This window comes from Arvicola amphibius, chromosome 1 (genome assembly GCF_903992535.2).
Source record: "Arvicola amphibius chromosome 1, mArvAmp1.2, whole genome shotgun sequence".
In the NCBI taxonomy this organism is placed as follows: Eukaryota; Metazoa; Chordata; class Mammalia; order Rodentia; family Cricetidae; genus Arvicola; species Arvicola amphibius.
In genome coordinates this window covers 198,342,222-198,369,684 of record NC_052047.1, presented here as the reverse complement: position 1 = coordinate 198,369,684, position 27,463 = coordinate 198,342,222, and the positions used below count along the sequence as shown (strand labels likewise).

Genomic DNA, 27,463 nt, shown 5'->3' with positions numbered 1-27,463 from the left:
TCATGGCTTAGCTGATTCCTCCACAACTTCTGTAGGGAAGATGGAGTCCAGGGGCCCAAGAGTTTCCTCCGCCATCGTGGCCGGTGTCTTTTCAGCATCCTCTTGGAAGAAAGAAAAATTGTGTTCTTCGCTGGAACCTATTTAAAATAAATAAATAAGGCTTACATCCTGACCAGTGGCACTGATTTCAATGTTGAGTGTGGCAGGATTAAAGGTCATCACCAGACCCATCCAGAAAGGATCCAGATTCTCAGAACAGCCTGTCGCTTGCTCCGGTCTGTTTGTGTTACACCTACTGTGACATTCAGGGCACTGATGTACACCAGCAAAGGCCAGCCCTGCACATGAATACAAAGGAGCACCAACCACCCACCCCAAGGGAAACCATGGCAGACAGGGCCCATTCCAGGCAGAACCACATATAGTAACAGCCATACTTTAGTGGCTGACAGTTTGCCAAGACAGCTTCCTCAAAAGTGGGAGTGGAGCTATTTGTTTTGCTAATTCGGGTGTTCTTGGTGTTTGCCTAACAGCTTTAGAGAAATTCTCACTAATCACCCTAATCCATTCCAGAATGCCAGGGGCACTGGCCTAGCACCTAAGGAGGGGCTGGGCCTCCGGTGTCCCAGGATTCTTTTTGATGGTCTGAAGCGGTTCTAGGGAACTGGAAATAGGAGGGGTCTTCAAAGGCCCCACAGTCAGAATGAAAAAAACAGATGAGATGATATTTAGAACAATAATCAACACAGTAAACAACACAGACTAACTCTAGACTGCCTTTAAAAGTGAGTATTAGTTAGCTTCTCTCCGACAGAGACACAAGAAGCTCCTTGTGCAGATTTACCAAGTTCGGGTTTCATAAGCCATCGGTTCCTTTCTTGGGGGACCTTATCCTCTCTGTGGTATCGCGTTAGAATCAACATGCTGCCTACTTGTGGGAAGCGAAACAAGTTGTTTTCAGAAGGAACACATCTGCCTTTAACTTCCAGGGACGGCCCCGGCCTGCAGAAACCTTAAGTATAATTTGGGCCATAACAAAAGGCAGGCTTGGAGATTCCAATCAATTAATTCTATTGTAAAGCACCAAGCAGCCCATTCAGCCAGGAGAAGGGTGGTGAGAGTCTTAAGCATTCAGGTAAATAGATAATCCATTAAGCCAACAATGGACATTGTGACGAGTGCCATCCTGCTCTTGTCAGCGCTGATTTGTAGTCTTTGGATTGTCCCGCCCTCCTGCCGAGGGACTTCTATTCCCTCCCTTCCACTCTTTGTTCCCTTATTCAGGGCTAAGGGAAAACAAAGCGAGAAAGCAGCGCCTACCCCGTGTTCCACTCTGGATGAGTTCTTCCTCTATAGCGAGAAGGCGGTTGTATTTGGTCACTCGTTCGCCCCGAGAGAGACCCCCCAACTTGATAAACCGGGCGCCGAGTCCAACAGCCTGAAGTGGGGAAAACAACTTATTTTAAACAGTGGAGTTTTGGTTTTGAGCAGTCCTTTAACGAGACAGGGAACCGCTGCAGGACTCTGTTGAGGGGGGTTTCTCTTCATCTTTGTGGGAGTAAAGTGGCCTGCTGGCAAGCTGAACACTGAAGGGCAAACAGATGGTGTGCCTGACAGACCATCAGGCACTTTACGAGTCTTGAGAGTGCGCCGATTTCATCGGAACACGGCCTGGCCTTTCGCGCCCCGTCTTGAGCAGGGGAGGGGGTGGGGGAGATTGCAAGTGTACACCCCAGTCATTTTATTGTGCCCGCCATTTTCCCTGAACTTCAATTTTGCCTCTTTTAAAAAGTTCAAAGATTAGCACTTTGCAAAAGGGAGCTGTCTGGGAGGAAGCAAGTCTATTTCATAAAAGGTTACTCGACTTTCTCCACCAAAGACTGCATTTCCCTGAAATACCGATTCATCATAAAAGCGGTGTTTTGGCAATTCCGCAATTGACCACCGCTCTGCACTTACCAGATCGACAAGGCTGTCATCAGAGGACTCTGCCTCCGTGCTCCCGAAGACCGCGAGTTGCTTTTTACCTGCAAGAGCAGCCCCCGTCAGTCACGCATGACTTACAAGCAGTTCACGCTCGTGGGGGACTCTGATCAAAACGACAAGTTTCCCCGAGATTTCAGAGTTTCTGGGGAAGGAACCCACGGTCTAACCCCTTCAGCATTCTCACCCAAGCATCTGTGGCTTTATCTCCCTGGCTTTATCTGTTCAGTTCCCCTTCAGTGTCTTACATGCTAATAAAAAACAAAGAGGGGCAGAGGAGATGCTCCCAACAGCACTTTCCGCACAAGCGTGAGGGGCCCCGGGAAAGCTGCAAATAACACCGCTAATGTCTGTAATCCCACTGTACCATCAGTATTTCTACAGGGAGAGGAGATGGAAGAAACCGGGGATGCTCTTAAGGATGGCCAGCCTGGCCTGCACAGTGGGTCACTGCCAAGAGACTGTCTCCAGCAAGGTGGAGGGAGAGGACCAAAACCTGAGGCTGGCCTTTGACCTCCACATAGAACATGCATACGAAACCACAAAGGCTATTAAATTTAAGATATGTTGATTGTAAGATACAGTGTTATTACTACTAAAAGGAAGGGGAGGATGCTTGAATCTGATGGAGTTTTTATTAGCATAGCTATGACATTCAGTTCCGTTGCTGCTGCTTGGTGTATAAGAATATGCTTCAAGGACATGGACTGTGGAGTCCTTACCTAGCAGGAGAACTTTCTCAACTCATCCAGGGGAAATTACAGCCCCTCCCCTCAGGTGCTGTCCCACCATGCCCGCCTCTCTTTCTCCCATCTGGATGTCAGAGTTGCTGGCATTCAGACATTTAAGAGTCTTAAAACCTCTTGAAACTTGCCAAGGTCTCTAAAAGGCAAAGTTCTATAGTGACAGGGTTTGTGTTTTCCTGGCAGGAGGCATTCCAGCAGGCCCCTCCTCACCAGTTCTGCCAGCCCACTTTCTGGTACCTGCCCCATCCCCTGGCTGCCAGTCTGGCTCTGAGCCCTGCTCCAGGTCCGAGACTCCTTCTGCCTAGCTTACAGCCCTGAGGATGGTATCTGTGTGTCGGGTACTGTGCGTGAGTGTACAGGACAGCTGTGACCTCGCCAGATTGATGCACTGTGCTGGGGATATCAGCCATCAACCACACAGGTCTTCACAGTGATCGCCACAGGGAGAAAACAGGTTGCTATTGCAATGAAGAAAGTTCAGGGCAGAACCATTAAGGGTCAGCAGGTCAGGTGTGGTGTGAACGTGAGCACCAGTCCATTTAAGTCAAAACTTGAAGGATGGGGAGGAACTGACCAAGAAAAGGGCAAGGCGGGGCATCTGAGTCAAAGGGGCAACTTGCCCTGACTTTGAAACATTTGGAACTGAAAAGGAGCAAGGGTGGGCAAGTGGGGTGAAGGGGAGATTTAACCTCTGCAAACTTCAATTTTCATCAGGAAAAGGAAGAGGGCCTTGTGTACGGCTACTTCAGCTGTGAGGGTTTACCCTGGGGTTGAAACAGCTGCCACTTCCACCACACAGCTGCGCTCCCTGGTGCTCCGAGTCCACAGGCAGCGATGCCTTGAGTCTCACTTGGCATCCCCTGGTGCCTGTTCTGGGATCCTGTTCCTTCCAGATTCCTTGCTGGGGACCTGCATCCAGATGCTTTTCTCCCCTCCAACACTACTTGGAGGACTGCACGGAATAAGGCGGAGAGGAAGGCCCCCCAAAACGCTGGATAGACAGCATAAAGGAAGACTGTGGTACCCTGGGTGTGAGAATAACACAAGCATCTAGGACTGCCCAGGATAGGAACAACCGGAGAACCGCCATAAACGGGCTGCCCGTGCATGGTTCAGCATTGCATCATTGTTATTGCTGGGGCACACATGATGGCAAAATGATTACGTGCACTGGTGTGAAGGTATCAGATGAGCTGCCACATGGGTGCTAGGAACTGAACCCAGGTCCTCTGGAAGAACAACCAGTGCTCTTAACTACTGAGCCGTCTCTTGGCCCCCAGATGTTACATAGCTTTGTTGACCTGCTGGCGGCTTTCTAGTACTGCAGTTAGAGAGCCTCCTTCCTTCTCCAGGGCCCTAGGCTCACAGAAAAACTGTTTCTCTTAAATGGGGCCTTCTTGGCATTTCCTTAATTGTCGAGACAGATCAGCTCCCCTCTAAGGGTGACCTAGCTCCCAACTGTGCCCAGTCTCCAACTTCCCCAGGCCAGTGTGAAGTAGAATGGCCCCAGGAGGTCTGGAGGCAATTAAGGTTCAATCAAGTTAATTGCCGCATCCTTACTTGGTCTGTGCCTGCGTGGAAGGACGGACGCTTACCCTTCCACATAGAATCTCCTAGATCCATGGAGGAAATGAGCCTGTTATTAAATTAATTGTGTGTGCCCATGTGGGTGTACGTGTATGAACAGGCGAGCATATGGATGTGTATATGCATTTGGAGGTCAGAGGACAGACAAGATCTCTCATTGGCTTAGAACTGCACCGAGCAGGCTGGATTAGCCAGCAAGCAAGTCCAGGGATCCTCCTGTCTCTGGCTTCTGTCACACCATCACTGGGACTAGAAACATATACTTGACTTTTTACATGGGTTCTTGGGATTCAACTCAGGTCCTCATGCTGAAGAGCGAACGCACCGGTCCTGATATGTAGGGGCGTTCATAGGGCCTTCCCGGGTGTGGCAGGCTAACACATCCAGCCCTCTTGGCCTCACCTTTGTGAATGTCACTGAACTGTCTCTGGCGACCTGGCCAAGGTACCAGGGACTTCCCGGGGCAGAGTCACAGCTTTAAACCTGTTGCTTAGCAGTAAGGGCTGGGTACCCCTTCTGAGTCTCGGATATTTCTCTGTACCCCAAAGTTACAGCCTAAAGCAAATGGATGGGTGTGCTAAGATGGCTCTGCCCTCTGGAAGGAGACCGGGCAGAAAGCCTGACGCCGTGAAGCTGCCAGCGGTTGTGACCAGCGAAGGGTCTGACTCAGTCTGTCACAGAACATCCTGGCTCCAGGCGTAGAGCTGCACTTGATCCCCCACCAATGGCTGGACTTCCTTTGCCTTCAAGTTTTAATCCTTGCTTTTTATTAACTTGGATGTACTGTGTGGATTTGGCTCGTCTCTCAGGTCAATATTTTACTCACTGTTGAGAAGATGGGTTATTTCCACCAAGTCCGACATGGTGGTTTGGTTTGTGTGGTTTATGACCAGCCCGTGGGACTTGGGGGTGCTGGTGTTCCTATGTGCCAGGAGTTTAGAGACGCTTCTGGAAGCAGCCCCTGCAATGATGTAGCACCTGGAAGCAAGAGCAGTATAGAGGCCGTCCCACTGTTCAGAGTCCTGGGTAAATAAATATTTAAGAGGTGATCGTTATAATGCATCGAAAGCTTTCACAAAACAACAGGAATAACAGCATATAATCAAATCATACACTTTTTCTGAACACATAAAATATTTTCCTTGACATCTGTGCCCTAAGGATTTTTGTGCCACTGTCAAACAAATTAGCAAGCTTCGTGGAGAGAAGCCTTGAGTGATTTAATTTGAGCCTAAAGATCTTGCGGGTGAAGAAACCAAAACATTAGCGCCTTAAGTATTATTCCCCACACTGCCTATGGAGTTACTTGAGGCCCGGGTATCACCACCCACGGCTTTGTCCACAGTGCAGCTAAACACTGACTGGTTAGAAGATTCTTCAGTTATTTCCATGAAACAAACTAACACCTGAAAAAAAGCTTATAAGGGCCTTGAGCATCTTTATTTATTGTATCAATGACGGTGAGACCACTGTAGGGCATGGAATATTTAATTAGATGTGTGTTCATGCGTATACCTAGATGCACATAAAGTTATCCTGGCCACTGGACCAGATTTCAAGCCATCCCATACTTGCTGACTATGCAGTGGGTCCTCTCAAATGGACAGAACTTGGTCAGCCTCAGGACTGTCCTGACAAGGCCCAGTGAGGTCCTGAGGCCCTGAGTTCAGCTGCATTTTCCGAGAGTACTGAAACTCCAATTCGATCTAGCTTCCCTATTGTCTGGAATCTAATTCGTTGTCTCAGAGAGGATATCTGCTCCACATACAGATGGTTCTCAAAGCCATAAAAATCAAGAAGTCCAGTTTTGGATGTGGTCTTCCCAGGTCTTTAGATGGCCCTGGTCAGATGTGTTCCTTTGAATACGCTGCGAAACCTCGGAGTCTGAAACCTTCTCAAAATATAGCCGTGCTACTTGTAGGCATACACAGTAACCGGCCTTCGCCTGAGGAATATCTGGCTTTATAGAAGTCCTGTTTCCATGAGCGCATGAAAATGATATATGATTAACCTATCGAAGCACTGGCTGGCACAGCAGGGCCGGCTTCTGTCCGTCAGGCTGCTGTAAATACGCAGGTACTCCTGAAGGGTTTGCGAATGGCTCGTTTCATTTCACAGATGGGCATGCTCCCTGGTAATTGTGTTTCTGCTATTCACGGGCTTGGTGAGTGCCTTTTCACAAATGCCAAAACAAAGCCGTCCAGCCCAGCCCAAATTACAACACGTTCCCAGCAACAGACGTCCAGAAGAATGGGTTTTGTATTCTGCTTTGCTATGAAGTGTGGCAGGTGAGGCTCCTTACTTTATCACGTGTAAAATGTATGTTGGGGATAGAGAAGGTGGGCCCTGCTTACCTCCTTCCTGAAGGGATCGATCAAGGCAACGATGGCAGGATACTTGTTGATCAGATCCACGTACAGGTCCACCATCTCAGCCACGCTTTTGTGTGTGCCCGCCATCACTTCGTACTTTCCCTTGCTCTGAGGCGTGTGAGGAAGGCAGTGAAGGATAAATGATGGGCTCTTCAGAGGGGCGACATGTCATTCAAACCCTATCGTACCGATGATTATACACTAGTTCTTTTCTGGGCACATTCCACTGAGCACTGTACTTTCTTCTTTTTTAAATTCTCTCATATATTATATCCCGACTGCAGTTTCCCCTGCCCTGTACTTTAGATTTCATTTGAGTTTCTAACCCAGGGAAGGCAAGTCACCGTTGCTCTCGATGCCCCAGAGCGAGCTCTTCCCACTGACTTCAGATGGAGCCATCTGCACACACACACACACACAGATCAAGGCAGAGAGTGGGAGAAGAATGGCTTTCTATTTAGGGTTATGACATGGTAGTGCAGGCCCCTAGCGGCCTGGGTAGGTGGGCGATAACACCAATCCCTAAGCTGCCACACACAGCAGCAACACAGCCTGCCCACTCGAGAGGCCCACTCTCCTTCAGCTCACAGGGAGCAAGTCGCTTGTTTCCCCTTTCTGTGAACATAGCAAACTCTGAATTCAGGGCAAAGTTTTCTGCAAACTAACACCCAGCAGTGGCGGCAAGTGGTCCTGGCAAGGTAGCTCTCTCCCAGGTAGCCTGCCCCTTGCCCTGGAAGGGGAGAGTGCTGGTGCAAGCCTTTTCATTGATTTCTGCAAAGATTCCTGACCTAAGTGTGGAAGCAAATGGGGTTTGAAGGATCCAGTTTAGTTCTGCTAGACAAAGCAGTTTTTCTTTCAAGCTTGTGACCAGGGGTGGCGCCGGGGTGCTTAGGTTAGGGAGGGAGGTGCGCTAGGAAGTAGGCGGTTCACTTCGCTAATACCCCTCCTGCTGCTCCAGCTAACAGGGCGGACTCTACTGGAACTAAGCGGGTTCCTAAGAAGTCTACAGTTAAAAGGATTTTCTACCTTTTTCACATTAAAAAAAAAACAGCGAGAAGTTTTAGCTTCTATAATGAGAAGCTTAAAAAAATCCTATCTTGTCAGTAAAGAAATGCTAATGACTTTGAACTAACATTATTGTAAGAATTATCTGATATCAAGCTAATACATTTTACTGCCTATAAGCGATAAGTACTGATTCTAGTTAGCGCTAGCAGTCAGCATATTCATAGTTCTGGGTATACGTTGCTGATGCAAACATGCAATTATTTTTCTCAATGGTGTGCCTGGGAACCAATCATTACGTGAAGAATAGGAAATTACTTCAAGCATCCCTTTATGTGCCTCGTTTCTGTACAAAGTAGAATAACTTCTAGAAATCAGCCAAAACTTAGGGTTCTTCTAGACTGTTCAAAACTGTCTTTGTAGTGGCAGTTAGAATTGCAGTCAGGTGAAATCCCATTGGCTGTGTCTCCTGAGCCGACGTTAATTACCAAGTTGGCACTGGTGTGCTTCAGTATGACAGGCATTAGGTAAAACCAAGAACCAGCCGTGGTGTATTTGAGGATGGGATGTATGTGCAAGCGTGTAACATGGAAAGGGACTAGATTTCTTAACACACAGATTCCCAGGCAGAGAGGTGAGCTGCTGCTGTAGCCTGGGGTGGGGGGGGGGAGGGGGGACAGCGTTCATTTCCTTTGAAGTGTTCCTCTCTGTAGGTGAACTGATTGCAAGGCGTGGTCCAGGTGGGGGGCAATGATGTATTTAGTTGGGATAAAAACATATTCCTCATAAACTTAATAACTTGGGGATGTAGCTCAGTGGTAGAATACTTGCCTAGCATGTGTGAATCAGGGCTCGATTTCATGCTTGACGAATTCAGCATTTAATAACCAAATTATTTACACTCACAAACGTACCGGACTGCTATTTCCCAACAGCTTTCATGCTTACACTATGAATCACACAATCAAGTAGGTTCCTAAGGAGTCCACAAATGAAGGGATTTTATACTTTTTTTCACTTTTAAAACCTTCATTTTACGTGTCCATTTTAATTGCAGAATTTCTCAGTATGTAACCATGACATTTTATGCTACTTTAGAAAACCAATAGTACATTATTTTCTAGTCATTACCTAATCTGGCGTTCTCAACTCCTCTTTTATTTATGCATCTACGACAGCATCTGCTCAGAAAATACCCAGGTAAGTTCTAATGTAGACATCACATCCTGCAAACAGGGAGGCCGCGTTGGGAACTCACATAGTCCATTAACTCGTGTGCAGCGCAGTTGATGGCCAGGTGCAGGCTCATTCCCAGCTCTAGCCCCAGGTTCGCGCAGATCCCCTGGATAAGAAGCAGCGGCTGCTCTATGGTGTCGTAGTTAACAGTTAGACAGCCAAGGTGGGACATCTTGCCCGTGATCGGCTGCTGCAAAATCCAAAGCAGACGGTTCAAGTCACCACGGTGTATTTAGGTTCCTGGAACACCCTGTGACAGACGTGGGTCTCCAAAGATCGACTCCTTCCACTTTTGATGACATCTGCTTCCAAACCACCCCACCCCCACCCCTGGTCTGGGCATTTAATTCCCCTACCCCATCTGCTTGTCTTTCTTCGGTGCGCCTAACTACTCTACCTTACTGGCTCTGCCCTTCTCCATTGGGCTAACCTGAGCCACCTTTCACCAGGCTATCCCTGTAATCATCCATGGATCTCCAACTTGGTCAAACCTCCCCTTCCAAACTGACTTTCTTATGTTCTGGTTTCCTCTAGGTGAGGAGCACTGATCAATTTTTTTTTTTTAAAGATGAGTGCTAGCAAGGTAGCTCAGGGGGAGGCACATCCTCTCAGACCCGGCACCCAAGTACCACGTGGTGGAAGGACAGAACCAACTTTTTCCACGTGTTCTCTGGCCCTCCACAAGTGTGAGCACTGCCCTTTTCCTTTCTCCCTCTGTTGGTGGTACTTGGACTTCTAAACGATCCTTTGCTACTCTGCTATTTATACAGACAGTCTCTCTCCTAAGTCTTTTACCTGCAGGGTTAAGTTCAGTCCTGATAGTCATAAAGCCCTACCCTGCAATCTTAAGATTTCAGATAATGCTGGGTGGTGATGGCACACACTTAATCCCAGCACTCAGGAGGCAGAGGCAGGAGGATCTCTGAGTTTGAAGCCAGTCTGGTCTAGAGTGCTTTCCAGAGCAGTCAGGGCTACACAGAGAAACCCTGTCTCCAAAAACCCAAATAAACAAAGATTCAACAGTTGATGATGGCTCCAGGAAACCGTGCAGCCAGGAAGAGAAAGGCTGGGACCCCAGCTCCACATTGCACCTTGAGCAAAGTTACCACTTCTTTGACTTGGTCCTGGTCTTTGAAGCAAAATACTACGTGTGGGGTGCTGGAGCAGGGCGCATAGGCGCCCAACCGAGGTGGCGAGCACGCTTACCTGGCCTCTTTTGTCATGCCCCTTTTTGTCTCTGGTTTTGGAGGTGGGAGCTGTGGGATGAGAAGATAAAATGTATCCCTTGTATTTCAGACATCTCCGAGACAGCAAGCAGAGCTGAAGCACCACAATCCTCATTTCCATTCACATGCAGATGGCGTCGGCCACACACACACACACACACACACACACACACACACACACACACACACAGATCATTCCAGAAATTGCTCTTCTTAAAGTCCCTAGTTCTTTCTCCACTCAAGTCCACTTTTAGTTCATCCTTTTCCGCCCTTCACCCACTACACGTTGGTTTTCTCCAAGCATGCACAGGTCACACCAGCAACTCCTGGTGTGGCAGGAGAATAACAAACCCTCTCCTGACCTTCAGAACTTCTACCGCCACTGCAGGATTTGCTCTTACAGGCCCAATATTCTCAGAGTAAAATCAAGGTGTATTTGATCCTTGGAGAGAGCCAAAGGTCGTGAAATACTTTATAAATCCTAACAGATGACCTCAGCAAAGAGCCAGTGTCTCAGGAACTAAATCGGGATTGTCTAATACCTCGGAAGGGAGATCCACTGCCAATGAACAATGTACGCATTTGGATCACAGGGAGCTTCAGCTGTCAACTTGACAGAAACCCAGAGTCACCTCGGAGGAGGGACCCTCAGCTGAAGAACTGCCCAGGTTAGACTGGGACCATGTCTATGAGCGCTCTCTCTCTCTCTCTCTCTCTCTCTCTCTCTCTCTCATGGGATTCCCCTCTGTATGCTGTGAATATGTTTTATTACCATTGGTTAATAAAGAAGCCGCTTTGGCCTATGGCAGGGCAGAATATAGCAAGGTGGGAAATCCAAGCAGAGATAGCAGAGGAAAGAAGGTAGAGTCAAGGAGATGCCATGTAGCCACCCAAGAAGCAAGAGATAACAAACCATGAGTCTCGTGGTTAAATATAAAATAATAGAATTGGGCTATTTAAGATGTAAGAACTAGCTAGGAATACACCCTAAGCCATTTGCCAAACCATGTTGTAATTAATACAGTTTTTAGTTTTTGTGTGATTATTCGGGGCTGGGTAACTGGGAACCAAAGTACAGTCTGTTTCTCCTCTCTCTCTCTCTCTCTCTCTCTCTCTCTCTCTCATCTCCTCTCTCTTCTCTCTCTCTCCCTCCCTCCCTCCCTTCCTCCTTCCTCCTCCCTCTCTCCTTCCTCTCCCTCCCCAGCCTGCAAGTGCTGGGATTAAAGGTATGCATCACCACCACCCAGCTGTGAGGCTTTCCTAACTGTAATTGGTATAGGAGAGCCCAGCCTACAGTGGTGGAACCATCCGCAGACTGTTTTGACTGAGCCCCCTTTTGTAACATGCCTTTTGCCCCCCCCCCCACCACCATTAGGACAATTCAGCCCCTCACACCTGGAGTCCCTTTCTTTTTCTTAGTCCTTCCTGGTGTCTATGACCTAGGGTGCCTCCTCCTCTCCTGCCCACTCCATTATTGCCACCCTGGCTGGATTTGTATACAGTGAACCCCCCACCTCTATAATTTAAACAGGTCCAGCACTGTTGGTTCTATTTAATGGACCCAAGATCAATGTTGGACATTTTAAAGTGATTAACGTGCAGACTGTGCGAACCAGGAGAGAAAGAAGGTAGCTGAACAAGCCGGAGGAAGCAAGCCAGCAAGCAACGTCCCTCCATGGGGGTCTTCGGTTCCAGGTTCCTGCCCTGACTTTTCCTCAGTGATGGAGTGGTACCTGGAAGTGGAAGCCAATAAACCCTCTCCTCTCAGCTTGCTTTTAAAGTCATGTTGTTTATTGCAGCATGAGAAAGCAAACTAGAACAGCCTGGTTTGGATGGAAACCCAAAGCAAATGAATGCAACAAAAGCAATACCGATTTAACCCGGAATGAACCAGGGGCTGAATTCGGCTGTCGGCGACGTCCCCGGGCTGCCTTCACCTACGTCTCAATCACCCTGCTGATTTGTTTCTGAATCTCCAGAAGCAGCTCTGTACCCTGTAAGCAGAACAGCCATAGTGTAACAACTTCAGCCTGCAGATGACAAACATGAGACGCACACCCCGATGGCCAGTGTTTACTGAACTGTTCTTGAATTTCTTCCTGAGGATTGCCAGTTAGTGGGGGTGTAGCCTACATAATGAGAAGAATGAGTGTTCCTCCTCTGACCCCTGTGGGTTTGATGGTGAAAACCGGCAAACACTTCTCTATCGTAGCCTCTTGGCCAGGCTGGACAACGTAGCAACGCATGCCGCAGGTCACCAAGGAGGCCTGGCTAACTAGTCACGTAAAGAAGTAGAACAGTGGGGCTAGAGAGACGGCTCATCTGGAAACACACTTGTCTTTTGCGGGGCACACAGGTTCAGTTCCCGGCATCCACAGGACGGCTAACGGTTATCTGTAGTCCCAGCTGCAGAGACTCCAGTACCCTCTCCTGGCCTCCTCAGGCGCTGGATAGGCAGGGTGCACAGACATATGCAACCAAAACACCCATACGCATAAAATAGAAATAAGTGCGTCTTTAAAAGGAGGGAGAGCAGGAGGTGGGTCGTGATGGTGAGGGCATCTGCACAGGAAGGTGAAGATGGCGTGCAGAGTGCTCTGGAGTCCAAAGACCACAGAGGGGTCCTGCCACAGGGTCTGAAAATGGCCTCACAGATAATCTGACGGCTGGGGTGTCACGTGAAAACGGAAATTGTGAGGTAATAAGAATGTTGTTTAAAAGGGATTCTTTTCACAGAGAAAGCAACTGAAATTTTTGTACAGCTTATGTTCAATATTTTACAAAATTTCACTCATCACAGGAAGGATGGGGGGAGCTTCCTCTCCTTTTTCTGAAAGCACTCACCATTAGCATGAACCTTGGTGGTTGTTTCTCATGCCTAATTGGTAGAGGGACTCGGGAACATACTGAACTCTCAGGGCACCAACGGGCGATGTAGACTTTCACCAGCACACCTGAGAAATGAAACTCCCACATAGGAGCATGGTCCGCTAGCCTGGAGTTCTTATTGAACGGATAGGTCGCTGGGGAGCGCCAGCTCCTGCTACGGCGACAAGCAGATACTCCCACAAGACCTCGCTCCTGTGGGTCACTAATATGAACCAAGGCTGTACCAAACCATACCACTAAGAGGGTCCTGTTTCCTTTTGTTTGAGTTCCTGCTTTCTTCTGATTCATTTGATTTCCTAAAATATCATTTCATATATTTTAGTCACTCCCCCTTGATTGACACTAAATTCACCAATGGTAGAGGATGGAAGGGGGGGGGGGGGGGAAGTAGGAAAACTGTCTTAGCTGAGTCAGGTACTTGTTTGGTTGTTAATCCAGGATGGGGGATGCAAATCACTTCCTTCATTAAGTTTAGCTTCCCAGGTGATGCCTTCCCACAGCTGAGCACAGATCCCATCAGCAGAGGCATGGTGAGTGTCGCCGCTGAGAGCTGCTCCTGCCAGGGAAGCAGAGGGGAGAGAATGGAAGTTCAGAGGCACCGCCTTGTCCCAGGTCCCGTGCAGAGATGGGGTGCAACCTCCACTGACCTGGCCATGCTTCAGGGATGCAATGTTCATGTACAGAGGAACACTGGCCAGACTGGCACTGGTTTTCGCCACTGCTAGTGAAACAGCACCTATGGCCATGCTACCGTGGAGGACGGGTTCAGGGGGCTCTGGGGGGATGACAGGCTTTTCCAAAGTGTGTCCCTCCGCCCTGGAGAGGAAACACAGAGACAAAGGATTCGCTTCTAGAAGCCTCTGCTGTAATAAAACCGCATCTTCTTCGGATCTGCACTCACAGAAGACCCAGCACAGACGGAAGGGTGGGGTTAAGGTTGGCCTTCTCCCCCTCAGCTCCCAGGGGTTTTCAGATTTGCTCACTTAGCCATGGGCTCTGCCTGATGATTTTCAGGCCACTCAGCGTGGACGCGGTCCGTAATCATATGAGTTCGACACTGATACTCCCACATTCGCGTGTAAGTGAACTGAGATTTGTTGTGGTGGCAAGACCACAACATAATTATTGTACAATTTTGTTGGGGGATATTCGACCACACTGTGAACCCCGAGTCTGCATTGGTATTAATTAAATAAAATTCACCTTGGGTCAGGAGGCTGAGTTAGCAACTAGTTACAGAAAGCAATTATGGAGCATCAGAGGGCATCCGGGAGGGATAGAGAGGGGTACCAAAAGTAGTGGGTTGCAGCTTAGGGGATGCACTCTTGGGGAGACGCCAGCAAGGCGAGATGAGCTAATTGCAACTCATCCTCTCTGAGCTAGTGGGTTTTCACCCCAGTCTTTGAATCTCGAGTCTTATTTATAAATAGAACAATAAAGATTTAAATTAAAGCTACTGTTAGTGGCAGCCAAAACTGGTGCCTGCAGGAACAGAATTCCCTCCAGGATGCAGCTGAGCGCCAGGGCCGCTGCCAGAGAAGCAGACCAGGACTGCTGACTGAGCCTCTGTGCCAAAGATAATACGATATCTTACAGGAAGCAGATGCAGGCTCAGCTTGGAGTGCTTGAATTCCAACCCTGCTCTGCAATGTCACCGTGGTTTCCATAAACCTCACATCGAGCTCCTCTTCCTAACTTATCATCCTTTTTCTCTAAACACCTTCCTCTTAGCCCTCTCTTGCCTGCCACTGTTTTTAAGGCCTTTTATTCATAAGTGGCTCACGTATGAATAACAGCACATCGTTTCGTTTCTCAAATAAAAGGGGAGGGTTAAAGTGGGAATAAACCTAGTCCACCCCAGCACAGCAGTTTCAAGAGAGATGGATGGCACCCTTGCTGGGCACTGCCTACCCTAAGTCCGGCCTTTATTCTTCATACCTTTGCTGCCAACGGTGCTGTGACGTGGGAAGTCCTTCTGTATATGTATTGCTTTTATTGGTTGATGAATAAGCTGCTTGGGCCAGTGGCTTAGCAGAGTAAAGCCAAGCAGAAAATCAGAACAGAGAGAGAGAGAGAGAGAGAGAGAGAGAGAGAGAGAGAGAGAGAGAGAGAGAGGAGACAGGCAGATGGCATGTAGCTGCTGAAGGAGAAGGATGCCAGAACCTTCCTGGTAGGTCACAGTCTCATGGTGATACATAAAATTAATAGAAATGGGTTAATTTAAGATGTAAGAGCTAACTAGGAATACACCTAAGCTATTGGCCAAACAGTGTTGTAATTAATATATTTTCTGTGTTATTATTTGGGACTGAGTGGCCTGGAAACAAATTACAAATGGTGCCCAACATGGGGCACAACCATTATTCAGGTCTGGGTTGGCTGGCTGGAAATGAACACGGTCTCTGGTTATAGCACTGGAAGATGGCAAGCCACTCACCTGGCTTCTGCCCTTTCTTCTTGGAGGGAGGGGGAGGAGGTGGTGGCAGAATTACAGGCGGAGGTACAGGCACTGACTCCTCAGGGCTCCTTTCCACTCTTTTCTCTCTTTATCTTCTTGTACTTTATTTCAAAGAATAGCCTGCATGGCAAGAATTATAAGACTTTACAATGGAATGTCATGATTTAGCTGACCCTGGTATGCTTCAATATGTTTTTTAAGCTAAGGGAAGAACAAATTAGCTTTAATTTCCAAGGTTAATAAAAGTAATGATGGTGTTAAAAACCATTTTTTCTTCAAGAACCAAATTCTTATCATTTAAAATTATTTGAGCTCTTTTTATACTCTCTAAATAAAATTCAAAGGCATAATTTGATTAGGGGGTACTGGATTTTCTTTTTATAAAAATGACATTCAGAAGCCAAACCATTCAAGAATCCTTAGTGAAAACAGGGTTGGAAATATGCCTTTCCTTTTTCCTCTTAGCAAGAGGTTTATTTTTAAGTGTGTGTGCACACATGTGTGTGTGTGTCTATGCACGGACACATGCAGGTATTTTGTAAGACCAGAGTGTCCAATCTCTCAGAAGCTGGGCTTCTAGGCAGCTGTGAGCTGCCCAGTGTAAGGTGCTGGGAACAATTTGGGTACTCTGCTAGTACCCAAGAGTGGGATGCCCCTCTGTATGCTGTGATTATTTTTTTTATACTATTGGTTAATAAGGATGCTGCTTTGGCCTATGGCAGGGCAGAATATAGCTGGGCAGAGAGGCCAAACAATACAGGGAGAGAGAAGGTAAAGTCAAGGAGGAGTGCCAGCAGCTGCTGGGGAAAGCAAGATGTGAGGTAACAAGCCATGAACCTCGTGGTAAAATATTAAATAAAAAACGGGATACTTTAAGTTGTAAGCACTAGTTAATAATAAGCCTGAGCTAATAAGCCAAACAGTATGTAATTAATATTAAACCTCTGAGTGGTTACTTTAAGAGTGGCCTTGGACCTGGTGGATGCGTCTCCAGTTACACAGGATGGAATGACTCTTACCTGCTGCTCCATCTCTGCAGCCTCCCTTTTTCCTTCTGGTGAGGGGAAGGTGTGTACGACTTAGAATGAGCACGTATACAAAACTTTCGGGAAACCCCAGTAGACACAACTACACAAAACCCCTCCTGTTACTCTTTTGGCCCTTTAAGGGGCAAGCCACGCCCACTCCCGGCGAACCCCCCCCCCACCCTCTCGCTGCATCTTGAATCTCTCCCTGTCCTTTTCTTGCCTGTGCACGTGCGTCTCTCAGTGTCTCTGTCTCTCTCCGCCTTTCTCTTCTCCCCCTCCCTCCCCTTCGTGCTTTCTCTGAGGAACCTGCCCTGACACCATTTCAACGGCAGAAGCCCATCTTGCGCTATTGTTAAAAACAAGTTTCTATTCACTGTGAGCGCGGATTACTGTTTCCTGGAACCTGACCTTCCCCAACCCATGACCTTGAGTGATTTTAAGAATCCCCTAACCGGGGGCTGGAGAGATGGCTCAGAGGTTAGAGAATTGCCTGCTCTTCCAAAGGTCCTGAGTTCAATTCCCAGCAACCACATGGTGGCTCACAACATCTGTAATGGGGTCTGGTGCCCTCTTCTGGCCTGCAGGCATACACACAGACAGGATATTGTTACATAATAAATAGATAGATAGATAGATAGATAGATAGATAGATAGATAGATTGATAGATAGATAGATAGATAGATATATAAAAATATAAAAATAAAAAAAGAAATCCCCTTACCCTCCCTGATCACATGGTGACCACATGTTTTCTTTGAAGAGTTTTTTAGTTCCTTATTGTCCCGTTGTCTTGTCTTTTTCTGTAAAACTACTTGTGATGTTACTTCTTGGAAGGAGCCCGGAACACCCCCTTGTTGCCCTACCCAGAAGCCTGGAACTGGAGACCATAGACCATACAAGACGTGCAGGAAGTGGAGTAAGAATGTAGAATCGGTTTCACCAGCTACGTTCAGATCCTACAATTGCTCAGTGTGTTGCCACCAGAGGCAAAAAGTTACAGTGTACTGTGGCTTAAAGATTCATTCTTCTCCATCCCCTGTCAAATTCATATAATCCCAGCTTCACAACTGGAATGGGCTGAACTAGGGATATCAGGACAACCAAGCTGGACCAGACCGCCTCAAGGGTTCAAAAACTCTCTCACCGTACTCGATGAAGCAGTCAGCAAGGATTTAAGTCTCTCCCGAAGTAAATACCCTGAGGTAACCTTGCTTCAGTATGTAGGTGATTTATTTTTGGATGAGGAGGGCTGTTTGAGAGCCACCAGAGGCCTTTGGGAAACTCTATCCAGTTAGGCTATAGGGTTTCTGAAATGAAAGCCAATGTGCTCACCCAGATCTCTGATTGGGATGTGAGCTGAGATAAGGGGGAGAGACTGTTGTCCCAGGCCCACAAAGCAGCCACACTGCAAATCCCAACTCCAGCCGCCAGGAAAGGAGTTAGGGAGTGTCTGGGAGCTGCTGGATGTTGCCGTCTTTGGATGCCTGGGTTTGCTGAAATTGTCAAACCCTTGAAACTCTGCTGTGGGCCTGGGGTAACACCCCTTTGGAGGGACTGAGGACATGAACAGGCCGTTAAGGCTTAAAAGAGGCCTGGTGGTCGGCCGGCACTAGCTCTCCCTATCTCTCCATGACCTTTCACCTAAATGTCCATGAAAGAAAGGGCATTGCCAAGGGAGTTCTGACTCAGGGCCCTGGGGTCCCTGGAAAAGGCCGATAGCTCACTCTCAAAGAAATGGGACCCTGTAGCCTCTGAATGGCCCCCCTTGGTTTAAGAGCCATTGCGGCCTCTGCAATTCTTTTTTCCTTTCTTTTTTTTGTTTTTAGATTTATTTATTTATTATCCAAGGGAGTTCTGACTCAGGCCCTGGGTCCATGGAAAAGGCTGATAGCTCACATCTCAAATGGACCCTGTAGCCTCTGAATGGCCCCCTTGTTTAAGAGCCATTGCGGGCCTCTGCAATTCTGTTTTTAAGATTTATTTATTTATTATGTATACAACATTCTGCCTCCATGTATGCCCGCCCGCCAGAAGAGGGCGCCAGATCTCATTACAGATGGTTGTGAGCCACCATGTGGTTGCTGGGAATTGAACTCAGGACCTTGGTAGAGCAGGCAGTGCTCTTAACCACTGAGCCACCTCTCCAGCCCCTCTACAATTCTTGTAAAAGAAGCTGACAAGCCCACGTTGGGGCAGAACTAACTGTAACAGCTCCACGTGATGTGGGCACCCTGTTGGGAGATGCCACCAAAGTGGATGTCTGCTGCCCATTTGACCCAGTACCAACCCTCCTTTTAGATAAGAAACAGACTGACTTTCAATAAATCCTTGGCTATTAACCCCACCACCCCTGCTGCTGGGCGATGATCCTGAGAAGCCCAGTCATGATTTGCCCAGAGATGCTGGACACTACTCAACCTGAACCTGACAGACATTACTCTCACTACCTGACATGCAGGTCTCTATACTGATGGCAGCAGCTTTATTCAAGAAGGAATGTGGGGGTCAGAGGCCAGAATGAAGGTCATCTGGGCACAAGCCTTAGATCAGGGGTTGGAAACCCAGAGAGTGGAAATGATAGTTCTGACACAGCTTTAAGGTGGGCTTGAAGGGAAAAAAAGGTGAACATTTAATACAAACAGCCGATATGCTTTTCACAGCTCATGTCATGGACAGAAATACAAACATAGGGGCTTCTTCACCTCAGAGGGAAAGACTGTTAAAAATAACATTAAATTGTCCACCTCGCTAGAGGCCATCTGGCCGCCCACTGAACTGGCCGCTATTCACTGGCCAGGACACCCAGGATAACAACCATGCAGACCAAGTTGCCAGAGGCTGCTCTGGGGGAACTCGAGTCCGGACTGCCCTGTGTTTGTCTGAGCTGTAAGACTTCCTACAGCAACCTGGAACTGTCCTGCTCTCCCGATTCCCCACTCTGCCTCAGGGAAGATGCTCTGACTTGGGGGTTCAGGGGGCCACAACAGACAGTGGATCTTGTCTGATGGGAGAATCTGCACGCCAAAGGGACCGGGCCAGCACTGACTGATTACTGCCTTGCCATCCTGCCATGCCCTTGTCACCTAGGAAGCCCTCAGAAGTCATCTCCCCTCATGTCTGAACAGGTGAAGGCAGGGAAGAACATACTTCCCCGTACCTGGTGAATTTTGGGAAGTGGGCTTCCCTGAAGTCAAGCCAGGGCTGTATGGCTACAGATATCTTCTGGTCTTTGTCAATACCATCACAGGCTGCACAGAGGCCTTAACATCCCGAATGTAAATGGCCCAATTGGTAGCTAAAAAATTAATAATGGAAATTATTCCCAGATATGGCCTCCCATATCTCTAGGATCCGACAATGCCTTGGCCATCAAGGACAAGTTACCCTAATTGTTCTCTAAGGCTCTTAACATAAATTATTGGAAATGTATGTATCATCCCTCAAAGCTCAGAAAAGTAGAGAAGATGAATATAACTTTAAAGGAGATTTTAACTAACTAAATATCCTCTTGAAACTAGCAGTAACTGGTCGACCTTTTGCCTTATGACCTTCTCAGAGTCCAATGTACCCCCTATGGAGAAAGTTCACCCCATATGAATTAGTTTATGGATGACCATTTCCCATGATTCCTTGAGTACAAGGCTAGACTTGTTACCAGATTGCCTCACTCCAAACCTCTGAGTCCTTAAAAGGACTCCAATTAGCTCTGGATAAAGATTATTGCCTTGGGTCCAGGTTGCTCAACCTGTTGGGTACCATCCACCTGATCACCTGTTCCAGCCTGGAGATGCTGGATTAGTCTGTCACTAAAACTGTATGAGCACCCACTACCAGCTTGAGAGCAGAACATCAAATGCCAGCCTCCCGAGAGCAGAATCCTCCAAACGTCCTGCATTCCGAGATAAGCTACTATCACCAGACCACACAGACTACGCTGTCAAGCAAGCTTCATGATCAAGCACCCACTGCAGTTGGACTTCTCCTTTCAGCCCTTTACAGAACAGATCAGGTCATGTGTGTGTGTGTGTGTGTGTGTTAGCAGGATTATTTAAGTAGGGGCACTTTGTAACATGTGTTTAGAGTGTGAGTTGTTAAAGTTATTGAAACATGGGTATTAATATTAGAGCATGAAATGTTAAAGGAAATTGATATTTTAATACATATGTTTAATGTTGGTATTAGTATTAGGAAATGTTAATTGATAAATTGCATAAGGTTAGAAGTGCTTCATGAATAACTGACAAAGCTGAACTGAGGTTATGAATTGGTTTTACATACTAGGATTAGTAGGATTGATAATTGTGATATTGAATTGCCTGTGTGTTGCCCATTATCAATCCCCCATGCCTATTAAGATTGTAAACCCCATTGATGCCTTGGATATTGAAGTTGCTAGTAAAAAATCATTATAAAGACAGTTCTCTTGCTTGGTCTGGTTACTCATTGCTCTCTGGGGAGAAGGGCACTGAGTCCTCCTGGCATTACTCATAAAGAAACCTGGAGCTGGGGAAGCCACGGTGATTGAAGTGGCTAAACCCTAACAGCTCACTTCAAAACTGACCAGCTTGAACCTAGACGGAAAGAACCTTACATAGTGATTCTCTGGACTCCGAATTGCTATTAAAGAAGTCGCTGGTATTTCTGCCTGGGTTCATCGCTCACATCTCAAAAGAGTACTTGAGGAACCCACAGAAGAGAAGCCTGACCCCCAGAGGTGGGAGAGTGACAGAAAGGGACACTGTGCTCTTCCTGTTGAAATGCTGCATCGCGATTGTCCTATGAGCAACAGTTTTTGTTTTGTTTTTCAGCCTACACAAAACAGAACAAGTGCATCCTGACAGGGGAAATAAGAGGCACCTCCATCACAGGAAACACCCTGCCTTTATCCAGCAGGGCCCATAGTTTGGACAAAAGAAGATACCTGCTTGTAGATGCCTGTCTAACTCATAACTAACTGCATGAACCAGTCCAGATAGGAGGTTTGGGGAGGGAAACCTCCAGAAGAAAGTATGCAATAAAGTAGTAGAAGCTGTAAGCCAAAAAAAAAAAAATATTAGTAAGGGGGGGGGGGTTCATTAACTCAAAAAAGACAAAAAAAAATGCCTTTTCAAAGTGTTTTTTTTTATTTATTTTATTTTTATTTTTGTCATCAACCAACTCTGAGGCAAACAGTACAACATGCATTGCTCAAGCCATGCAACAGAACTAGAAAAGAGGCTGGGTTGACCTGGCCTGGCCAAGGCTGTAGAATGCTAAAGGTCTAGAGTCGTGCCTGGAGGGCAGAAAGTAATAACAGCTACCTTGTCCACAGGCAAGGGTCTGAAGCCTCAAAGTTGGCAGTTCTCTGACAAACCTGATCCTTGTCCTGAGAAGTTCCCCTGCAGAAGGGGGCCACAGGCTGGCCCCACCTTACACAGGGAAAGGTAGGAACAGAAGAAAACCAGACTTCAGAGAACTCCAGCTGTTTTCACTTGCTTCTTAAACTGTCTCTTTCCCCAGTTCTACAGCCCAGCATCTTACTCTGGTCGGTTGCAACCTCCCGTGGGGTCAGGTAGATGAATGCTGGGGGTTGTGAACTATGTAAGTAACAGTGGAAGGTTTCTGAACATGTTAGGAGTGAAAATTCATTCCAAATCAAATACCAACGAATTTGAGGTGCTTGGGGCAGTACAGCTCACCCTTGCTGCCGTGTGGTGACTTTGGGTCTGAACACGTATGTGTGCTTTGGCATTGCCACAGCACACCAATGAGGTTGCCTGAAACACCTCCACTGTACATTACAAATTGTAGTGTTTTATTGTATATACAAGCTTCTTGTTTTGTAAAACAAAACACTTAATTATCTCCCCAACAGGTAAACACTGCATTCGTGTCTCTTTGGATTGGATGGTAGAATGTTTGATTTTCTTTTTTCTTTTTAAAAGATTTATTATTTTTTCTGTATACACTGTTCTGACTCCATGTATGCCTGCAGGCCCGAAGAGGGCACCAGATCTCATTGCAGATGATTGTGAGCCACCATGTGGTTGCTGGGAATTGAACTCAGGACCTCTGGAAGAGTAGTCAGTGCTCTAACTGCTGAGCCATCTCTCCAGCCCCAGAATGTTTGATTTTCAAAAGTACTACTGCTTCAGCTGCTGACCTGAGTTTCATAAGAAAAGCTGTCGAGTGAGGGGAGGGGAGATGGCGCAGCAGGTCAGAGAGCAATCTTGTTCGTGTGGAGGACCTCGTGCAGGGTCCAAGCGCCTACAACCGGTGGTTCTCAACCTGTGGGTTGCAGCCCCCTGTGGGGTGGAAGTCACGGTTTGTTACAAGGAGGGGGGCCCTTTGTTTGTCCCAGCCACCTGGCTAGCTTCCACGCAAAATAATCACACAAAAACTGTATTCATTAAATTACTGCTTGGCTCATTATTGGCTAACTCTCACATCTTGATTTAACCCATTTCTATTATCTGTATCACCATGTGGCAGTGGCCTACTGGGAAAGAGTCAGCACGTCTGTCTCTGACAGCTCCATGGTATCTGTCCCCAACTCTGCTTCCTTCCTCCCAGAATTCAGTTCTGTCTTCTCCACCTACCTAAGTTCTGCCCTATCAGGCCAAGCAGTTTCTTTTATTGATTACCCAATGCAAAGCAACACATAAACAGAAGAACCTCCTACACCAACTGTTTCGCTGGGGTCGCCTAAGATCACTGGAAAACACAGATGTTTACATATAACTTCATAACAGTAGCAAAAGTATAGTTATGAAGTAGCAACAAAAATATTATGGTTGGGGTTCAGCACAATATGAATAACTGTATTAAAGGGTCACAGTAATAGGAAGGTTGAGAACCAACACCGTGGCTCACAACCACCTATTATAACTCCAGGTTCCAAGAGATCCAATGATCTTTTCTGTTTCCTCTGGGCATACATTTGGTACACATACATACATGCAGGAAAAATATTCATACATATAAATGAAAATAAAACAGAACTTTAAAGTCTAGTTGAATAGGTGAGGTCCAGGTAAAAGCAGGATCCCTTGTCTCAAAATACGAGGTTGACAATGACTAAGGAAAATTACTGGCCTTGAACTCTGACCTTCACAGCACACACACACGTGTATGCACGCGAATGCACACCAATGGTTTTTAAATTTCTTGGGTAAAACAGGACTTGAGTGATACAGGTCTAAGAAACACTGCTGCCTGGCAGGTGAAATGCAGAGACACGAGTCAGGCGCTCATACCCAGCTGTTACCTGAGGCCTGTGGTCCACCTCTGCCTGGTTGGAGGGGACCAGACCCCACAGCTCCTCTGTCATGGATTCATTGACCCACTGCAGAGCTGTGCTCACTGCCAGGTGCCGTTCTGTCTCCTCGCGTCCGCCACCTCTGGAGGGGCATTCTCTGGGACTTCAAAGTGCGCAGGTATCACCACGGAACAGATGTACTGGCAATGACACAAACGGGTTCTACACTTTCCTTCTGCCTCTCCCAGGAGACAGGAAACTGAGTTCATCTAGCATTTAATATTAATGGTATTTTATCACCTACTTCAAAGAAGAAAACACACATAACTTTTCTCTATATTTGCATACCTGTTGAAACATTGAGAAATTTGACTTCACAAACCATTTCAAAATTACTCTCTTGTAAAAATACTGTCTAAAAGTCCCACATTGAACTTTCCCTAATATATATTATATACATAGTTTACCCTTATTCTCCTCTCACAGGCCGTGGCAATTTTATTTATAAAAGGTAGGTAACCACATGAATTAAAGTTAAATTGCTTTTATTTTTAATTTACTTTTATTTTCTTGAGATAGAATCGATGAAGGGACTCTTGTCCTTCTCCCCCATTTCCTCTGCCTTCTAAAATTTCTTAGATGATATTTCTAAAGCTAACCCACCAAGGTTTATGCCCTTATTTGGCCACTTCCTCCTCCTGAGGCTGACTACCAAGGTACAGCTATTAAAGTACTGAAGTCCAGCAATCAGAAGCTACCTTTGGCTCACCTAATTAGATGCCCAATTAAAATAAAACACCTCATCCTCCTAACCTGTGGTTTCCCATTTTGCCTTTATTAAACCACCATTTGCCAATGGGCTATGCCTGCCCCCTCCCTGTCCAGCGGCAGCCGTTTGTCCTTCTGGGACAAATACCCCTTTCTCTTCTCCCTCTATCTCCTGTCTTTGTCTCTTATTCCCTGCCCTTTGTCCTTCTGGGACAAATAAGTCTCCTAAGAATCCCGAGCCACTACTGGTCCTTAAGTCTCAAGTAGCCCAGGCTGGCTTTGAACTCACTAAGTATAACAGAAGATCACCTTGGACTGCTTACTAGTCCTCCTGGCCTCTACCTGCTGAGTGTTGGGATTACAGCCGTGTACCACGACATCCAGCCACTAAAATTATTTACCTTTTTTCTTTGTTTAAATCATTATTCTACATATTCTCAAACACATAAACCCAAATGTAGACATATAGAATGTATTGCATTGAAATGTCAGAATATTAAAGGCATTTTTCCTTTCCTTTCCTTTCTCTCCTTGGGATTGAACTCAGGTTAGCATGTCATGACTCATGAAAGCCACACTGACACATAAGCACACTGCATTGCTGATTCTATGATTCAAGCATATGGTACTCGTGAATAAGAAGCATATGTATGAACATGTATCTGCTTCACGAATACTGAATCCCAAAACATTACGTTTCTGCAGTTTAGATATTCTTGCTACTAAGTACAGAGCCAGGCAGGATACATGAAGAGCAACCTTGAGCTGCCTCATACCTTGGGGAGATTTTGGATGGTGCAGGAGATTTCCACCTGGAGAGTAGGAAGTCCCAGTCCATCCAGTATGATTTTTCCCGCTACTTTGCATATGGAGGGAGGCTTTGCAAGTTTAGAAAAGTAGTTTGCCTTCAAGACACACATAAAATCAAAAATCAGAAAACCCGCATCGGATTTATCTTACAAAGGCCAGGCACACTGACCTCTCTATCCTACAAAACTTCTCAGATCGGGATGAGTTCCACACCTCTGCTAGAACAGCCCATGCTGGAGCGGACTCTCCAGCCCAGGGGTGGTGTGTTGTATTCTCATTGATCTTTCATCAAGAATGCAGAGACCCATCTTCATCAACAGACCTAGTACTCCTCTTTAGCAGGGATACTAACCCTAACCCTAACCCTAGTGAGTTCAAAGTCAACTAACTCCCATACTTCATTCCAAGTTATGGAAGTTATTGATCTTTACAACACCGTGATGCGTTCAGATTTAAGAATCTGAAGGGGGGCTGATTTTATCCCCCCCGCCCCCACCCCACCTCTCACTCCCAAACAGGCATCTGGCTTCTGAAGAGTGAAGTTAAAGACAACAACAGTCTCGCCTGTCATCAGCTGATGTATAGTGCTACCTCACTAAAAGGCCTCTGGGGAGTCTTAGTAATTCCAGTTTTCTCTTAAGCGGCAGAGCACAAGTCATTTGGAAGAGATCCAAGATCGATGCGTGGATAGCTTAGCCCTCTAAGGGCGGTGCCAATCCTGGGCAGGGTGACCTGGGTGGTATAAGAAAGTGGGCTGAGCAAGCCATGGGTAGCAAACCAGTAAGCAGCACTTCCCCATGGCTGCTTCTTCGATTCCTGCTCAGACGACTTTCCTCAGCCAAGAGGATTGTGACATGGAAATGTAAGCCAGGCGAACCTTTCCTCTCCCTAAGTTGCTATTGGTCAGAACGCTATATATATATAAAAAAAAAAAGCAATAGAAAGCGAACTAGGAGGTTCCAAAGAGGTGTACCAACCAGTGCCAGGCTGCTAAACAGACTGGTGAGACCACCCCACGTGGAAACAAAAGTGCAAGTGTCTAGCTTTGCACACTGAGTGCCTATAAGACAGGGTTTGGTGTCCTTTAAATTGAGACCAGACAATGTTAACAGCTCCTTTAGCAAGAGGCCTTAGGAACTGAAGTCCTTATCAAGCCTTCACCCACTTCACAAATGTTCCTGTGTACCACTGTCACTTAAATACCCGAGGGCACAAGTTCTTTAGTTAGAAAGAGGAACCGGGTGTTTTTGGTCTTGTTTTAACCTTGCAGAGAGTTTCTAGAGACTGAGACAGCAAAGTGGTGCCCTAACTCGCTATCCCCAAGACAGTCTCTGAGGCACAGGGATCCCCCTCTCACAGCTGGAGGACGCGCCCTGAGAGAGCTCAAGAACGCTAAAACCAGAGACAAGTGGAGAGGGCCTCCGAGCGAAATCTGCAGTTTTGGTATTCACTGGCCCGTGAAGTTGGGTACCTAGCCAAAGTAGGGTGCATGAGGCATGCAAACCCTGGTGCCTAGGCTTGGCATCTGAGAAACCTGGAGGCAGTGAAGCCAGTGGAATGAGGCCTCCGGGGTGGGCTGGGGCCAAGTCACAGCTCAGTCCCGGTCCCTGACAGCAGCATCCGAGGTGAGTTTGGCGTTCAGGTCTGTGTTTTAGAAAACCAAAGGGCGGGCGGGCTCCCTGCATCGTAAAGAAGCCCGCAGACTCGGGACAGCCTCCCAGGCTACAGGGCCGCCCAGTTGTCCCCTCGACTCTCGCTTCCGCGCCTCAACTTCGGTCCCCCGGGGCAACTTGTCGCGACTTCCCTCACCGCATCCTCCCGCTCGGGTGACTGAGCGCCTGGCCCCAGCAGCGCGCAGGCGCGACTCCACGGCGCAAGCGCAGCGCGCTGCCGCAGCGTGGGCCGGGCTGGAGGGGAGGGGGAAGGAGGGGAGCTGGCCGCAGGTCCCTACCAGGTGCCCGTAGACGTCCGCGGGCTGGAGGTAGAAGGTGGCGTTGAGCAGCTCTTCCAGCCTGCGGGGGGACGTCGTTCTCCTGGTAGTACGCCATCGCCTGCTGCTTCAGCTTCTGCAGGTCCCTGGTGATCCCACAGCTGCGGCCGCTGCCTTCTTCCCCCAT

The 27,463-nt window shown here is 47.3% G+C and overlaps 1 protein-coding gene across 1 annotated transcript; it reads right to left on the bottom strand.

Moving 5' to 3' along the window:
- Positions 1 to 27,463, bottom strand: Eno4 (enolase 4). The gene is given in 19 exon segments (XM_042054484.1): positions 1 to 137; positions 1,321 to 1,438; positions 1,960 to 2,027; positions 5,143 to 5,338; positions 6,671 to 6,796; positions 8,952 to 9,116; positions 9,332 to 9,341; positions 10,136 to 10,185; positions 12,093 to 12,149; positions 13,463 to 13,600; positions 13,692 to 13,846; positions 13,849 to 13,860; positions 15,482 to 15,577; positions 15,580 to 15,622; positions 23,778 to 23,899; positions 23,902 to 23,968; positions 25,313 to 25,441; positions 27,298 to 27,366; positions 27,368 to 27,463. Coding segments are annotated over 19 exon segments (1,854 nt in total).